The sequence below is a fragment of the Juglans regia genome, chromosome 10 (genome assembly GCF_001411555.2).
Source record: "Juglans regia cultivar Chandler chromosome 10, Walnut 2.0, whole genome shotgun sequence".
In the NCBI taxonomy this organism is placed as follows: Eukaryota; Viridiplantae; Streptophyta; class Magnoliopsida; order Fagales; family Juglandaceae; genus Juglans; species Juglans regia.
Window position 1 is genome coordinate 2,980,282 of NC_049910.1, and position 17,707 is coordinate 2,997,988.

The following is a 17,707-nucleotide window of genomic DNA, read 5'->3' on the forward strand; positions in this document are numbered from 1 at the left end:
TGGGCTTTGGTGTTCGCATGTATTATATAAATGATTAAATTTACTTATTTATATTTATAAGTTTAAATTTTGAAATAAGTGACGATTTTATATTGTATTGAGTAGAGGTCCTAATTTTTTAATTATGATAATTTTCTCTTCAAAAGATTGTAGTTGATGCGCGTGTAATTCACGAGTTTTCTTCAACCGATGATCTATGAGTTTCATTATGATATCATACCTTTTTTGTATGCTCATTTCGAGGGAAGCAGGAAAAAGAAGATGAACATGAGAGGAAATTGGAAAGTTCTATCACATTTTTTAGAATGTCATTACTTCTACTTATATAACTTGAGCAACTAATAAGCCCAATGACCAATTACGAAGCCCAAAAACCCATAAAAAATTATTAGGCCATTGTCTAAAGTCCAATGACCACTACAAGGCCCATTTTATTTTATAGGTCAAAACAATTGTCCAAACACCCACAATTTTGTGATGATTTAGCGCGAGACGAAGAGGTGGAGGGAAACCCTAGCTGGGTTCTAGGGTTTAGGCTTTGGGCGAGGGCTTTTAGTTAAAACGCAGCCTGGGCTTGTCACCCAGACTCTTTTGTTCAGCAAGGCCCGTTTTCTAGGTATATGGGCCGGATTATGGATTCAATATTTAGTTGAGGATATAATAATATAAATGAAAAAACTTAAAACGTACGAATCATCGAAGAGGCTTTCCTCGTTCCCCCTTCTCGGTCTCAGGCGGAGCGAAAAGAGCAAAAACACCGAGCAAGCTTCCACTTCTGACGTTGTGTATGAATTCTGTACTCGTATTTTCTCATTCGCTCTTTCTCCCTTTCTCGTTTCCTTTGAAGTTAAAAAATTTCCGCTCTTTGGATTCATTTCCATTGGCTTTCCCAATTTGATAGTCCAAATCAGCGTCTTTTGTTTTCACAAGCGGGTGCATTATTTTATATTCAATACCTAGGCACATCCCACTCTCAATTCCGAGCAGTTTTCACTAAGCCTACGTTGAATTAGGGTTTTCTTAAATCTACGCCTGTCCGCGCATCCATTACTTCACTTGGGAAATTAGGGTTTTCCCCCTTTTTTAATATGTGCTTACCTCTTAGTTATAGACTTATGGTACTTGAATTTTGAGGGACTTTGGTGCTTCTGGTGTCGCTGGCTTTTGTGAGTTTGTTGGAATAAGTTCGAGCCTAAGTAATTTGAGCTAATGATTACTGGAAGTTGGGATTTTGGTGTTCTTAGGTTTTTCTGGGTCGATTAAGTCGATTAGATAGCCATGTCTGTTAATAGTAATAACCCGCCTAAGAGCCTCGGGGCCTCTTCTTCGCCCTTTGGCAATGCCGGTATGCCCACAAACCCTCAGTTTTCACAATCTCAAGCCCAGATTGCGGCTGGCTTTCAGAGTCAGTTTCAGCTGTCCCAAGCACAGGCTATGGCACAGGCACAGTCCAAAGCTGCGGCTCATGCCCAAGCTCAAGCAGCTCACGCCCAAGCACAAGCACAAGCGGCTCACGCGCAATTCCAGGCTCAGTTACAAGCTCAAGGGCTTTCCCTCAACCAGACCCATCCGTCAGGCATTGGTAATTTGGGTACATCATCACCCTCCATGTCAACACCTGGTAATTTAGGCGCAAAGCGGATGCCACCCAAGACGCCGATCCGCCCTCTTGGTGTTTCCCCTACCAACGCGGTGACCCCCTTGAAAGTAATGGAATTGCAATCTGCTGCTCGGAGAAAGAAGCAGAAACTTCCCGAGAAGCAGCTTCAAGACAAAGTGGCAGCGATTCTGCCTGAGTCTGCTCTGTACACCCAGCTTCTTGAGTTTGAGGCTCGTGTCGATGCTGCTCTTTCAAGAAAGAAAGTTGACATCCAAGAGGCCCTTAAAAGTCCTCCATGTGTGCAAAAAACCCTTCGTATTTATGTTTTCAACACCTCTGCAAATCAGATTCGCACCATTCCAAAGAAGCCAAATGCCGAGCCCCCTACCTGGACGCTTAAGATAGTTGGAAGGATCTTGGAAGATGGGGTGGATCCTGATCAACCCGGAGTGGTCCAAAAGTCAAACCCCTTTTACCCAAAGTTCTCAGCTTTCTTCAAGAGAGTGACCATTTCCTTGGACCAGAGACTATATCCTGACAACCATGTCATTATGTGGGAGAATGCTCGATCACCTGCACCTCACGAGGGGTTTGAGGTGAAGAGGAAAGGGGATAAAGAATTTACTGTGAATATACGGTTAGAAATGAACTACGTGCCCGAGAAGTTCAAGCTTTCACCAGCTTTGATGGAAGTTCTTGGTATTGAAGTTGATACGCGCCCGAGAATAATAGCTGCAATCTGGCATTATGTAAAGGCTAGGAAATTGCAGAACCCCGGTGATCCCTCTTTCTTTAATTGCGATCCACCTCTTCAAAGAGTTTTTGGGGAAGAAAGAATGAAATTCACGATGGTTTCTCAGAAGATATCACAGCATCTATTCCCTCCACAGCCTATACATTTGGAGCATAAGATCAAGCTTTCAGGGAACAGCCCTGCTGGAACTGCATGTTATGATGTATTGGTCGATGTGCCTTTTCCAATTCAGAGGGATTTATCTGCTCTATTGGCCAACACAGAGAAGAACAAAGAAATTGACACTTGTGATGAAGCAATATGTACTGCTATAAGAAAAATTCATGAGCACCGTCGGAGGAGGGCATTCTTCCTTGGCTTCAGTCAATCACCGGTTGAATTCATCGATGCTTTAATTGAATCTCAAAGCGTGGATTTGAAGGTTGCCGCTGGCGAAGCAAATCGTAGTGCTGAAAAGGAGCGCCGGTCAGATTTCTTTACCCAACCATGGTAAGTGAGCTCATCCAAATTGATTTGCTTTTGTGTTGGATGCAATACTCTCGAGTCATCCCCTGAGAACATTGTGATTGATTTGCAACTTATGTCGCGTAATTGACGTGAGGGATGGTATTATTATCAGATGCCATGTTCATTTGAGATTTCAACAGTTCAAGCTTATTCAGTGTTATTTTAGCTTTGATCCAACAACCATACAATCTCCTACTAGAATACATGATCAAAGTACTATATGTGGTATTTTTGTTAATCTTTGGTGGGAATGCACTCATTCTTGAGTTATTTGGTAATTCTTACAGGGTTGAAGATGCTGTTATCCGCTATTTGAATCGCAAGCCGGTTGCAGGGAGTGATGCTCCTGGAAGCATGTGAGGAGGAGATTGCTTAGCTGTTGGTTGGGCAGGCAATGTGTTTATCATTCCTATTGTTTAAACAGCTCAAGATCGCTGTGACTTCCTTAACAGAAGAAGTACCGCATATGTACTTTGCTATATTGTTGGTCTGGGCTTGCATATAAGATAGATTTTGCAAGAATTATCCATGTACTAGTTATGCTGTTGATTAGGCTTAACGAACAAGTATAAATTAGAAATGATGTAATATTTTTCTGATTTGGACTTCCTGATCTCTTTGGTTCTTGAAAGTCTTGGGGATATCCATGGTCACTCTGAAAAACCGAGACAGGAGGGGCTGAAGTGAGAATGCTGCAGCCTGGTTTATCAGTTGTTTCCGTATGATATGTGGCATCATACCTAACATTTTGAACAGCGGTCTATATATACATGGCTGATTGTGACGAGTTGGGTATTTAACACTGCTCACATGGTCTTCACAACCACATGTGCATCGATTGGATGACACGTGTGACTATTATTATTATACATACATACATACATACATACATACATATATATATATATTGATATCCCTTATATTTATAACACAATTGAGGCTTATTGGCATGTTACACCCGAATAAATCGTAAATAATAACCATTGACTATTACTAATTTCTTAGTTTATTCTTTCGTTTGAAAAATTTAGTGAGATCTCGTTGATCTATCTCCTCCTGTGAACCAAAACCTTGAACCCGCCAGCCATGTGAGCCGTCAGGAGTGGCACAAAGAGCGGACTTTCTGAACCTACCGGTCTAAACTCGAACCGCCTAAGAATGGAAGCCACAACGTACTTCATTTGAGTGAAGGCCATCTCCTTCCCGAGACACACCCTTGGACCGGCCTGAAAAATTGGGAACTTGTAGGGGCACACCACCTTTAGAGCTCCTGATCTCTCCTTGTCCGGTTCGATAAACCACCGATCCGGTTTGAACTCAAGCCTGTCCTTCCCCCACAGTGCTTCCATTCTCCCCATCCCATAAGGAAAGTAAGTCAGCCTGTCTCCGGCATTGACTGGAGTTCCATCTGGCAACAAGTCGTCGACCATGGCATGCTTGGAGTCCCAAGCCACAGGTGGGTATAGCCTCATGGATTCGCAGAGGCATGCCTTCAACAATCTCAACTCCTTCAACGATTCATAATCCAACATTTCTGGATCCCCTCCGACGGATTCTATCTCCTTCAGCACCTCTTGCTCTGTATCAGGATGGCAGGAAAGCAACCAGAAGAACCACGTCATTGCTGCTGAAGTTGTGTCCCTTCCTGCCATGATGAAGCTTATCATCATGTCTCTTATAATCTCGTCTTCATGTCCGGCTGATATGAACCGTGATAGGAGATCATCTTCACTGCAAACCTGATCACCTTGATTCATCTTTTGCTTCCTGTGTTGAATTATATCATTCACATAGGCATGAACTTCTTCAACAGCATCCTTTAGCTTTTGCTCAGATCCTAGTCCGAGCCATCTTTTGATCTTCCAAACAATAAAAAGAGGTGCGGCTCCACGCCTTGCACATACCTCCGAGGCCATGTCGAAAGCCTTTGCTAGTGGCGAAATGGGTTGGGAAGGATCTAAGCAAAACCGATCAATCCCCAAGGAAACCTCACAAACCATGTTGAATGCGAGTCGTCTCAGCAACTCCTGCAAGTCGACCACTTCTTTCGCGGCGGCCAACGACTCCAGCAGCGGCAACAACTGCTTCTCCACCTCTTCCTCCAGGGTATTCATGGCAAACTCTCGCAGGGACTTGGCGCTGAACTCGTGGCTAGCCAACTTGCGCTGGCTGCGCCAAAGCTCCCCATCCACATTGAATATACCGCACCCAAGAAAATCGCCAAGAATTTCAGTGAAGCGCTTACCTTTGGGGAAGTTGTTGAAGTTTGTCTTGAGCATGTACTCCACGTTCTCTGGATTTGCAGTGACTATGGTGCGTGGTGCACCAAATCGGTGTACCACGATCGTGTTGGTTGCTGATTCCGTGAGTAGCTCAGTGTACCAATCCAAAAGATGGTTGCGGTTCTTGTAGAAAGAAATCAAGCAGCCAATGATGGGATAGGTTGGCGGGCAATGGCCGGAAAGCTTTCGAACTCGCCATAGGTCACGTAAAATTACGTGAAACAGATAGAGAATAATTGGCAAAAACATAAACGTTAAAGGCTTCAATGCGTAGATAGACATAATGAAGATCACTAGTACTCCCATGTTGGCTTACTGGGAGATATAGTACCTGAACACAAAGACGCAAAAGATTCCTATTTATGCTTTTGGACTTTTGCAAACTTGCTCCAAGCGACCCTTTAACAAGTCTAAAAGCTGGTCCCTGAGGTAACTCCACAACAAATTCATCAAGAGCTTATAATTTTTTTTTTTTTGGGGGGGGGGGGGGGTTTCGAGATCCATACATCTAATCCTTTTTTTCTTTTTCTTTTTTTTTTGTATATAGAAATCTAATCCGAGAAATTTTAAGTTTGAATAGTAAATATTCTCAAATATTCTGTTAATAGTAATAAAAAAAATAATGATAAAATATTAAATAATAGTAAATATTAATAAAAAATTATGTAATATTCTGAAAATACCAGTACCCAAACTAGACCACGTCAAGTTTGGAATTATTCATTAACATGCGAGCTAGAGAACAGTACTGTAAAAATTTCAAATATTCAATGACTGATCAATGCTGGAATGTTGTAACACTGGCCATCCGTCCACGCCTCCGAATCAATGTTTTCAAGTGAGTAAGTGAGTTTACATATATATCTTAGTACTAATCGAAAGTTTTTTTTTTTTTTTTTTTTGTCCTAAACTCATGCGAAGTAATATTAAAATAATATATTTATGACATGCACAGATAATACTAGTCGGTGTTTAATTAATGCTTCTTGCCAAATTATTGAAAGAACGTGCTATTCTAAAGTAGTACTCTACCATCTCTATTCGATTTTTGCCATTTTTCTTTAGGTTTTTCCCCCTCATGAACAGTTGGTACGTTGCATGCAGTCAGCAGTTCTATAAATATATATATATATATATATATATAGTAGAATCATATTCTCCAACAATACTTATAGGCTTAGTTTGGAACCAAAAATCATCTCAACTCAACTCAACTCATCATTACAACTTTTTCAAATCTCAATATAAAATATAATAAACAATTCAACTTTTTCAAATCTCAAAATAATAATAATAATAATAAATAATATTCTAACAATATTTTATTATATCAACTCAACTCAATTCAACTCACTTCAACATCCAAACGCAACTTTAATCGGAGCATTTGAAGATAAATATATATATATATATATATTTATATATATGTATGTAGTAGTAGTTAAAGCCAGGTGCGGTTAAACGAGGTACGCATATCTATGAAGTGTTGGATTTCTTGTACGATTGGCGCCTTGTTCATAGAGCAGTTCCGGAAAATAGCGAGAAGTGTTAATTTATGAATAATAATAAAATATTAAATAATAGTAAGAAATAATTAATAATAAAAAAAAGTAAATAAAATAATAATAAATAATAATAAAATATTTTAATATTTAGAGAGACGCTGCCTCCAAGAATCAGGATTAAAAGATTGGACGGTGTTACTTCTATCGCTGGAAACTCTCGTAGGGACTCTTGTTGCTACTTTTGGAATGTTTTTTTTTTTTTTTAATTTTTTTACATATATTTAAATATATTTAAAAAATAAAAAAATTATAAATTATTAAAATACTTACTTAATTATTAAGTAAAAAATAATAATAAAAAAAATTAAAAAACTTATAACGGTAAAAATTAGTAGTAAAAGTAGTATTTATCTTTAAAATCTTTGAAATTATTGTGCAGAATTTTATCTTATTCACAGATCGAATACAATAAAGATAAATAAATCCTCATTTGAAATGATATATTGTCTGAAAACTTGGTTCTAAAACTCTGTACCTCTGAGCAATCAAAAGGACTCTACCACTGTAGCCCAGTTCAAGGCGCAGAAACTTTCAAGAAAGAAAATAGGTTATGTCCGATCAAGTGTCTTTTATTTTAAATTTATTTATTTTATATATTCAATAAAGAAAATTAACCACGTGCTGGAAATTGTCTGGGACTTTATTTTTTAATTTCTGAGCTGGGAATTGTCTGGTTCAAATATGTTATTATACATGTTATCTGTCAGTATATATCATGAATATTTTCTAAATATATTAAAAAACAACACTGATATGTTGTACCTCATAATATATGCAGGTAACACCTATACATAATATTTAATTATTTGATTATATTTATAAATATTTTTTTTGAAATATAATCCTTTGACTATTATATTAAATATATATTCTATATCTCAATCAAGCTAAATTCAATCACAATAGGCAAACGGGCTTCTCAATTTTACAGTTTTTTTTTTTTTTTAGGAAAGTTTTATAGCTTATCTATATCCATATATATATTTTATATATATATATATATGTCATGATCTCCAAGAGGTAGGACCAAGAAATTAAAAGGCAAGCTTTCAATCAAATCTAGATGTCACCTTCTTTGTGGACAGTCATGTAATCAGAGAGTTTTCTCCACACAGAATCAACTGTTGCCGACCATACTCTAAGACCTGCTCATGCACTGACACAAAACGTGACAAAATTTCATCTAAATATTAACTATATATGTAATGGACCCAATGTTGTATATGATGTAGTGGACCACTAAGTGGGATTAAAAATTAGTCTATTTTTGTCTCAATATTGGTTTGAAATCAAATCTGAATGATTGGTACCAAGAGACCTATAAAGCAGCAAATGTGAATGAATGATTGGAGAGATTATTGAATGGGGTTTATATTTAACAAGTCACCGAAGCTGTATAAAGTGTATATTAAAAAGCATTGTCATCAAAACTATGAAGCAGGAGGAAGCTACTTATATGGCTCACATTAAACCTTTTTCTAGTGGCAATATAGGGTCCAATTTTGCTACCCATTCAACTGCAGGCTGACTCGGAATCATGACATTGTTTATTGGGATGATTCCTTTGAATGTTCAAGGTCAAGGTAGATTAAGGTCGATAATTTTTTTATATGATTTGAGTGTGATCATTGTAGCATCATATCATGTCAAGATGACATGAAGAATTTGAACAGTGAAAAGTCACGTGCATACCCTCGAGTTGGATATATGATCTATGTACTTAATATGAATCCAGATTGGAATTATCAGATTAGAATTGTAACCAATGAATTCAATACAAAGTTAGCAAATTAAGATTGATCAATACGATATATTTAATTAAATAGATCGGATTTTTAAAGCTTATTAATATACACCTCGAGTGACGTATGACAACCCAAGTTAACAATCCTATGGTAGATATAGACGCGCATGTACTTAAAAGAAGCATGGAAAAGTGATCAGGGGAATAATTATTTCTTTCTAGTGGAGGTAGTGGAAACTCATAGCTAGATGTTGAAGAAAAGAATGGTTAGGCTAACTCCTTTTAGAAACGGCTCTCCTATGGTCCACACACAAGTCAGTCAAGATGAAATCTAATAAAAATAAATGAAATACTCAATCCCACATGGAAAACGTTGTACAAAATGGTGTTTTGTGTCTTTAAAAAAAAAAAAAAAAGACCTAATATATGTATTCCTTTTCAGAAAAAGGAAATCGATATCATTGGGCAGTAATTACCCTTCAAACAAGCAGCTAAGTTGGATATTAAGATGGGTGAACCACGTGCTAAGAAGCCCAGCCTCGACTGCTTCGGCCTTTAACCTGAGAATGGTTTCCTCCATCAGGCACAAGACTTTGGGCCCAGTTTGAAATCATGTAAATAACCAGCCCTGGGCATGTAAAAGGATGTGGGCCGTGGCTGGATGCCAATGCGACTTATAAAAATATTTTTTTTTAATTATAAATCAAATAAATGACGTCAACATGCTGAAATTATTATTTTCCAGCCCTGCACAAGAAAAATAAATCCTGGCAATAAATCTGGAAGTGCCACAATAGGGTTCGGCTGGGCTAAACCCCCCCTCCCTCCCCCCTATGTTGCTTGTATCTCCCTCATGCTTCTCTTGTATTTTTCACTGTCGAATGTGCAGCAGTGCAGGTGCCAGAAGTTCAGACTTCAGAGCCAACGCGTCTGATCCATTTACGCATTTCTCCTCTCTTGCTCTCCAACCAACGCCCTCTGCAATGATGTTGATGGCCTCGCCCTGCAAATTCCACTTTCTTTTCACGATTCACTTAATTTCTCAATCGAAGTAATGTTTGGTTGATGGCAAATTTTGACAGAAAAAGAAAAAAAAATAAAAGTAAAAGAGAGACTATCTTGCAGGTTGGAACTCTCTTGCCAGACACTGCGATAGTGCTCTTAACACGAATTTTCAACAACCTGTCTCTCATTCCATACCAGGTAAAAATAAATAAAAAATGGAATATATATATATATATGCACAGATATATACGATTTATGAAGTCTCCAAGAATCTGGAAATGGGAGAAAGAGATGCCGGAGAAGAACGCGAAGGACGAGGAGACACTGGGGAGGAGAAGAAGAAAGCATTCGGCATAATGAGACAGGAGGAAATGAGCTGCCATTTGTAATTTTGAGGACAAAAGTGAAAATTCACACTTGCTGACATGGTGGTTGTGGACCTGAGTCCTGTTTGGATAGGAAACAATCTCAACTCATTTTAAATTTTAATTTATTATTATAATTTTTTTAAATATTAAAATAATAATAATATTAAAAAATAATATTCTAACAATATTTTATTCAACTTATTTAAAATTATTAAAACATTTAGTTTCGATTTGAAGATGAGATAAAATGATTTTAAATGTTAAAAAAATATTATTAGAATATTATTTTTTAATATTATTATTATTTTAAAATTTGAAAAAATTTAAATTAAGATTTAAAAAAATTAAATTGATTATTATATTTTATATGAGAATTTAAAAATATTATAATAATAAAGATAAAATAAAATAAAATACATTTATTACAAATGTGCCTGATTTCTAAAAGTGGTATTTTTTTATTATTTAAATTTTATAAATCAAATTTATGATTTTCAAATAGCACCACTCTTCTCCTCTTGTTGAGTCAATTACTTCAGTTTTTGTTATTTGGGCGTTGACCTACATATTTTAGTGACCAACTAGCTGTTTGTTTTTCTGTCGCTTATTTTACAAAAATATTTTTATTTTTTAAGGGAAAATGATGCCACAAAAATTAAAGAGAGAGGGAGGGGTACGTGTCTACGTTGCAAACGACGACGTTTATACATTAGTACAAATAAATAACCCCCTGCCCTTTCTTCCCCACTCGATTTCTTTCATCTGCTCAGACGAAGCATTTCACTCGCGGCTCCATCAATACCTGCAGATTTCGCGTTTCCGGTGTGCGTTTACAACATGTCAGTTCTCCGACCGTAGCTCACGATTTTCCGGCGTGCTTAGAACGTGTCTTTCCTTGTCAACTGACTTTATTTGTTGTTTTAACTTTCTGTTTTATGCCAAAATAAATAAATTAAAGGAGGGCATCGGTGAATCGTCCGCCAACACCAGATGTAGGTGATACTCAAGAAAAGCAGCCGACGCTTGAAGAAATTATCAACATTAAGGTCTGTTGTTTTTCTTTCTTTCTTTCCTTGTATTTTTCTTGGCAATTAATTATTAGTTTTCTAGTCTGGAAAATGAAATATATAGATGGGCTTCATTTGAGAATTTTCGATTTTGTTGAACTTTTTTATTCATTGATAATTTAAGAAATTCCATGCGACAGTTCATCGAGAGCGGAGAGAAAGAGCGATTAATGGAGCTTCTGAGGGAAAGGCTTATAGAGTGTGGCTGGAAGGATGAAATGAAAGCTCTTTGCAGGTTTTCCGTGTGCTCTGATTTGTGTTATGTTCAGAATGCTGTATTTCCAGTCAGTGATGTTTCTATTTTTGAGACCAGAGGTCCAGAAACCTTGGTCTTTTGCCTAAAATCACTAGTTGCGATAAGGGCGTTCAGCCCCCATTTAATTAGTTTTAATTACCAAAAAAGAAAATGCTAAAAAGACCTTTTTTTTTAATAATCTCTGGTTACGTATCAAGTTTTGGGCTCATATGAACATAAGTGAATTTTCTGGCGACTTTTTGGAATAATGGGAATTCATTTCATTCTTCTATTTAACGGCAGGGCATTTGTAAAGAAGAAAGGAAGGAACAATGTTACAGTGGATGACCTCGTACATTTAATTACTCCGAAGGGCAGAGGTGACGGCTTTTGTTGTTCTCTCCTAGTTCATTCCATTTTAAATCGCAGTTGATGACTATAAACCATTAGGAAGCTACTAAAGCATGATTTTTTGGAACATAATCTTTCATTCTTATCGGATATTAGATGTGCTGTGTTTAACTCTCTCTCTCTCTCTCTCTCTCTCACATACACACACACACACACACACACAATGGCATCTATTTTATATATATATATATATATATAAAAACTAAACAGAAACAGTGGTAGTGATGAGACTAGGGAGGCATTTGAGAGGTTCTTATAAAATAGCTGAGGGTGAATAATTTCCTCATGGCTCTGGCTCAAATGGCATTTCTTTCACGAGAAATACTATTTTTCATTCTTAATTTTATCATTCTTAGATGAGTAATACTAGGTACAAGCCCCAAATGTACAAATCTTGTACAAGCCTTTTGTAAAAATGTAGGCCCCATCAAGAAAAAATGAGTTTTTCACACTTTTCCATCGTGTGGTCATCTTTTTTATAAAGGGCTTGGACGAGGCTTGTGCATTTGGAGCTTATATATATCATTTATCTTCTCAGTTACATCGGTTGATATGACATATTTTACGTGGTTTCATAGGTTAATTACTTAAATACAAAGTCACTTTTTTTGATTGGTTAAATTGAAGATGTAACCTTGGGATTGTCTAAGCCCCAGTTCGAACTGGGGACCTCTAATGTGTGAGACTAGCATGATAACCAACTACGCCATGGTCCACCCAAACATCCCTTAAATGTCAAGTTGCTTAAACCATAACATATCTTGACTTAAAATATAATATATTAGCCAGTGCCATTGGGATAAAAATTCAGGATAAAAAACAACATTTATCTTTCTTTGCTCATAAGATAGGGAGGGGGGAGTGGGTTCAAGATCTAGTAGATGGAATGTCGGATGGATATTATGCAATCAAACCATTCTTTGCTTCATCTGAAATGCTTGCAATAGTTTCGGTATCGGTATCGACTCATTTTCTCATAATTAATGACAACTTGTTTCTATTTTTCTTGAAAATTCAAATTGTTTTATTTTTATTTTTTGATTGGCACCGGGTGGCCAGGAACAGCATCCCGACTAATCCCAAGGTGCACAGGCCCTCGGCTAATTGTTTTATTATGATAGTATCCTTACTCATGTACCTTTGTAAAGTAAGACTAAGCCTAGTTCATAGAACAGTGTTTATGTCATTATAAGTATTGATCTATTACTTATGCCGTCAGTTATATAAATATAAAATTCCAGGCGATTGCCTGGTAATCATCTAAGTACATAAACTTATATGATTGCATAGATTTTATTTTAAGAATGCCCTTATATACATGTTTGATTTTTCAAATTAGTTCGTGATTTTCTTTATGGGCCCACAGACAGAGGCCACACAACTCTCTCTTGCACTACATTTCTCAAACAAGGATATGTATGACCCGTTATATTTGCCATTGCAGCTTCCATTCCTGATTCCATAAAGGCTGAACTCTTGCAAAGAATTCGTACGTTCCTCGTGTCAGCAGCTCTTTGACACAACAGCATGGTGTCTTTAGCATGAGTTGTAAGGGAAGTTGAAAAGTGTCTTTGAAGTGCACTCAGTGGAAGCCTTTGTTCGGAGGCAGATACCATAAATTTATTCGGGGTGGAGGCAGCTGTATTTACTGGAATGTGCAGCTAACAGCTGTATTTTAGTGCAATCATGGTAGGAATGAATACCCTACACTTGTATCAAGTCTTAATTACAGATCTTTGTTTGCTTTCTGCTTTGTACCATTTACATCTCTTAGGAATGGAAACTTGGAATAGGAACACAATGGACAGTTGTTTGTTTGTTGATCTAATTGCTCTTTTAAGTAAATTGAAGAAGGGAACAAGTGTATGGAGCCCTAATCCCAAGCCGTTGCACACTAGTAGTCCATTTAATGTGCAACATATATATGTAATGAAGTGAACGCTGCTCAATAGGGAAAATCTAAGGCAGCAGATTATCAAGGTATGGGATAGGATTTCCTTGAATCTGGCCCCATGTATTTTCCCTTTAAATTGTAGATTCACCCATTTTCTTTCTCAATCCAATTGAGGATATTTTAAGGACATTTGAATTCGTTTTTAACCGGACAGCCATAGAGGAGAGTTTAGGGAAAGTCTGTTTACAACTTACAAGCACGAATGGCAAACACAGTTACACATCAAGCCCTTCATATTTAGAGGACTTCAGCATTACACACTGTCTTTAACATTATAATGCTGTCAAATTATGCAACAACTTAAGAGAGCCATCTTCACGAGATGCAAGACTTTTTTTTTTTTTTTTTTTTTTAAGCTGCACGTTTCCCTGCTTCTTCAAGAACATTTTTCCCAACCATACTCCCCAAGCTTACGCTCTGGAAAATCTGCGAAAAGCACACAATTGACATGCACCACAAAGCATACAACATTGCGTAATTGTGCTCGCATTTTTGCTTATGCTGCTGAGCCTTCTTGCTCACAGAGGTCTAACAGAGCCAGGGTCTGCAAAGTCAGAGTTGAAAACAGACCGTCAGTATCAGCACAAGAGACCATCTATTAACGAAAGATCCTGTATTATGACGTAAATACAGCAGGAGCCTTGGATGACGCAAATGTGATACATAATGATACCAAAATGAAAGAGGAAGAAGATAAAAACTAAGGATATTCAAAATATACCTCTGGAACTGAGAGCTCAAGACGGAATTTGGGACCATCATAGTGGTGCAAGACCGGCCTGAAGGCATCTTCTTCCAAAGCCTTGCAGAGTTTCCTAACACGGATTCTTACCTATCAAAATGGGTAAAACCAGCATATTAGCAATTAAATATCTGCTGCATCCACCAAAAAAGAACACAAAGAACAAAGCTTTTCAATTCACTAATCCAAATTTCTACCTGAGCAGGAAACCTTGACTCGCCTTTACATTTCTTATCTTCCCACGCAGTTGGATCAATGTTAGATCCCCCAAAAGTTGTTGCCTGAACAAAATCAATACCAAATCATAAGAAATCAATCCCAAAGTTAAGCACAAAAGCAATCCACCTCACAAATCCTCCATGAAGAACTTTGGCTTACACGCAACATATTATAAAAAAGAAGAGAGGAGGAAAGAAAAAGGTAAAGAAGTGGTAAAAAAGATTCCTTTTATTTACATACAATATGAAAACAATAATATATTTGACAATTCAATCCTAAGCCTTTGGCCATCCACTTCCTACACATTGTTCAACAACTGCTAAAAAAATTCTCTCTTAACAAGCTCATATGCCCATCAAAAGGCAGGAGATATAATAACAAAGGTGTCTCTTAGGTAGCCAATTCGAAATGAAAAATTTTGAACCTCAAAAATGAAAACTCATAAGACTAAACCATGGTCTCTCAATTAAATTAAAGTGGAAAAGAATGATAGAATAATCTTCGTTGCTGGAAACATGATAATCTAACTGTACTAACAAGAGCATTGCAAAGGTAATAAATACAATACATAGGAAAAATTTGAGAACAAACCTCAAAGATTCCATGCAACTGGTGGGTAGTATAATTATACAGAAACAGTGGTAAGCCTGGGGTGATTGCCCGTACCGAATCCCGATATCTTGGAGGTAAACCTATGAAATGAATGCAATGGCATTATTCACGCAAATCATTCACTATATATTCCCTCGATAAAGGGAAAAATTATAAAGTTAATCTGATATGCTGACACTTCAAAGAACTGGTTGTACGGCTTGATCAATAGGTGCAATTATCTGGATTATTTATATGAAAAAAAAAAGTCAAGATATTACACCGATTCATCTTGACTATATGTTATGTTTCATCTTAAACGATTGCTTTATTAATTATCAACCACTAAGTGCTGATTATAAGTTCAAACTCCCTATTCAACAACTGGTTTAAACATACTCTGTTTTGATTCATATGTTTACCACACCTTATGTGAAAGATGCCTAGATATATATCAGAACTACTCACACCTGAGTACCTTTATCTGAGTCTAGGAAAAGATAAAAGAGAGAAGATTACCAAATAACTGTCGCTTCAAATCTTCCTGCATTGTATCGTTATTACACACAAAGATGTATCCTCCCAGCACCTCATTGCGTGGGAGTGTCTCTGTTGCTGGCAAGGTCTTGAACCTTTTGTCAACTGCATTGTTGGTGTTGGCATTTTCATTGATGTTGTTGCAGCCAGTGTCGTTGGAACCTTTATTCCCGTGAATGTTGCCATTATACTTTGTGGCAATCACGTTTCCCACAAGGTTTGCATTGTTTTTCTGGTACACTGCATTCATATCATAAATACCATTCCTGAAGGAACTTTTGCTCACATTTTCAATTAATTTAGAGTCCAAATTCAGCATATTGAGGCTGAGGCTTTCAAATTTGTTTTCTTCCTGGAACCCAACTTTCTCCCTTGTTCTTATATCAGTTGGGCCCTTGCAGAGATCAAGGTTATTCATGCGCTCGCCCTTTGACCTGGTCTGCTCGGCCAATTTAGAAGCAACCATTGACCATCTGTGATCCTCTGATGCTTTTGATTGTCCTCGAAGCTCAGAGGACAACTGCCAAAAGTTCTGTATGCTCTCCATGGCTGCAAAACCAAATTCCATCGGGACCAAATACAAGTCCTTAAATTAGACTGTTAAAATAAAAGTAAAAGCCCAAAACAAAAAGTAAGACAAGAGGCCGCTTATTTCAGCCAAAACATTTGGGCAAAGAACTGAAGAAGACTAAACATGGCTATACTGAACACAAAGAAAAAAAAACACAATCAATCTCATACAAAATAAAAACTTCAACTAAAGGGAATTTAGATAAAGGATAACCACCTATCTACCACGGGGGGAGGGGGAGGGGTTGGGGGAAAGACACTTTCAGGATCCAGTTATTTCTACGGGTATATTATGATATCATACGTTTAATTATTTTGAAGTTCATGTCAAACAACATCAATCGAATTGAATATCAGTATCAAAGAACAGATATGTCATGACAATCATATATACCATTCCAAGAGTTTACATCAGAACAAAGAACTCAAATACTTCAACAAGATACAATTACCAAAGATCACAGAACAAATCACGTCATCAGTAAAGACAAATCGTTTCCCTCAAGAGACCATGACCGAAAGAAGCAAAAATCCAAGGGACGCATACGGTTTCACATTCTTTTGTGTATGTGTGTGGTTTCACATTCAAACAAACTTTCACAATGCATTAAGCGGAAACCGTGAAGCTTTTGAGGATCGCGATGTCACTCCTTTCCTCGCATGAACAAAAACTGACAATCAGAGTTCTGGTTCATTTTGAAAATAAATTACTGAGAACACCTTACGGCAGCACATTATCAAACAAAATACTAGGCACCAAAGCAGTCAACTAGCTCAAAAACCTCAACAAAAGTCAGTTTCATCATTTCAATCTCTACCAAGGAAAATATTTGGCATTCAACAAGAAGTGAATCAGCTCTTATCACAAAACGAAAGACACTGTATCAAAAAAATCACATTGCTCCAAAAAACAATTAGAAAAAACCCAATTTAAGCTTATGATGTCTCTTTTTTTTTACCCCATTCTCGCACCAACAAAACAAGGATCTCAAAAGTCAAACCTAATTCATCAGACCCAACGAAGGAAAAAATATAAACTCCCACAGTACCCAACACAGAAATGACTAACATTACTACAAATCTAGACCTTAATCAAGCTAATCAACTAAAAAGACCCATAAAATTAAACAAGTATTTTAGACTAAATTAAAATTCCAGACACGTAACGAAATGCAATATTGAGTATAAAAAACTGCCTAGTAATAGCTGAACTAAGCAGAGAAAAGGTTCGGAATTTGGTGTCGAAGACGATAATTGAAGGCCTTGGTTTGTCGGAATTACCGAGAGATACCTCAGAGCCCTGGGTTTGGGGATCCAGAGGCGAGAGAGACAGAGAGAGCGTGCCTTTAGGCTTTTATGATTTTATCTATCTGGTTACCGATTGGCTGTGAAAACTGAAAGACACGACTTGAGAGAGAGGAGAAGGTGGGATATTTTTATAATATAATTCGTTGTGTGGCGGAAATGGCCTTTCCGGTTTACTGAATATCGCTGCTTGCCATTATAGCTTGAAATCCATTTTAAGGTAAATTATGGATAATCTTCAAAGTTAATTG

At 37.1% G+C, this 17,707-nt stretch overlaps 4 protein-coding genes across 5 annotated transcripts; 2 read left to right on the plus strand and 2 right to left on the minus strand.

Annotated features, from left to right (window-relative positions):
• Positions 1 to 688: 688 nt before the first annotated feature.
• LOC109013636 (SWI/SNF complex component SNF12 homolog) lies at positions 689 to 3,661 on the plus strand. The gene is made up of 2 exons (XM_018995781.2): positions 689 to 2,843; positions 3,149 to 3,661. The coding sequence occupies exons 1-2, from the start codon at positions 1,279 to 1,281 to the stop codon at positions 3,219 to 3,221; spliced, it is 1,638 nt and encodes a 545-aa protein (XP_018851326.1). The 5' UTR covers positions 689 to 1,278; the 3' UTR covers positions 3,222 to 3,661.
• A 246-nt stretch (positions 3,662 to 3,907) lies between these two features.
• Positions 3,908 to 5,449, minus strand: LOC109013637 (cytochrome P450 94B3-like). The gene has a single exon (XM_018995782.2). The coding sequence runs from the start codon at positions 5,447 to 5,449 to the stop codon at positions 3,908 to 3,910; it is 1,542 nt and encodes a 513-aa protein (XP_018851327.2).
• A 5,111-nt stretch (positions 5,450 to 10,560) lies between these two features.
• Positions 10,561 to 13,399, plus strand: LOC109013641 (transcription and mRNA export factor ENY2-like). The gene is made up of 5 exons (XM_018995786.2): positions 10,561 to 10,664; positions 10,784 to 10,871; positions 11,033 to 11,127; positions 11,431 to 11,507; positions 12,983 to 13,399. Coding segments are annotated over exons 1-5 (336 nt in total). The 5' UTR covers positions 10,561 to 10,662; the 3' UTR covers positions 13,057 to 13,399.
• A 202-nt stretch (positions 13,400 to 13,601) lies between these two features.
• LOC109013638 (B2 protein-like) lies at positions 13,602 to 17,626 on the minus strand. 2 transcript variants are annotated; one of them, XM_018995784.2, is made up of 6 exons: positions 17,443 to 17,626; positions 15,564 to 16,130; positions 15,045 to 15,145; positions 14,432 to 14,515; positions 14,214 to 14,324; positions 13,602 to 14,036 (listed from the first exon to the last, which is right to left on the minus strand). In XM_018995784.2, exons 2-6 carry the CDS (start codon positions 16,126 to 16,128, stop codon positions 13,989 to 13,991), a joined length of 909 nt encoding a protein of 302 aa, XP_018851329.2. In that variant the 5' UTR covers positions 16,129 to 16,130; positions 17,443 to 17,626; the 3' UTR covers positions 13,602 to 13,988. The 2 variants fall into 2 exon arrangements, with proteins under 2 accessions (XP_018851329.2, XP_018851328.2); XM_018995783.2 differs by having other exon boundaries at positions 17,433 to 17,624.
• Positions 17,627 to 17,707: the final 81 nt, after the last annotated feature.

Coding starts and splice junctions, on each gene's coding strand:
- LOC109013638 (XM_018995784.2), bottom strand. CDS start 16,128: ATGGAGAGCATACAGAACTTTTGGCAGTTGTCCTCTGAGCTTCGAGGA. Junction 14,325..14,431: donor AGTCAAGGTTTCCTGCTCAG/GTAGAAATTTGG, acceptor CCATTTTGATAG/GTAAGAATCCGTGTTAGGAA. Junction 14,037..14,213: donor TTGAGCTCTCAGTTCCAGAG/GTATATTTTGAA, acceptor CTGACTTTGCAG/ACCCTGGCTCTGTTAGACCT.
- LOC109013636 (XM_018995781.2), top strand. CDS start 1,279: ATGTCTGTTAATAGTAATAACCCGCCTAAGAGCCTCGGGGCCTCTTCT. Junction 2,844..3,148: donor GATTTCTTTACCCAACCATG/GTAAGTGAGCTC, acceptor TAATTCTTACAG/GGTTGAAGATGCTGTTATCC.
- LOC109013641 (XM_018995786.2), top strand. Junction 11,128..11,430: donor GAAATGAAAGCTCTTTGCAG/GTTTTCCGTGTG, acceptor ATTTAACGGCAG/GGCATTTGTAAAGAAGAAAG. Junction 11,508..12,982: donor AATTACTCCGAAGGGCAGAG/GTGACGGCTTTT, acceptor TTGCCATTGCAG/CTTCCATTCCTGATTCCATA.
- LOC109013637 (XM_018995782.2), bottom strand. CDS start 5,449: ATGGGAGTACTAGTGATCTTCATTATGTCTATCTACGCATTGAAGCCT.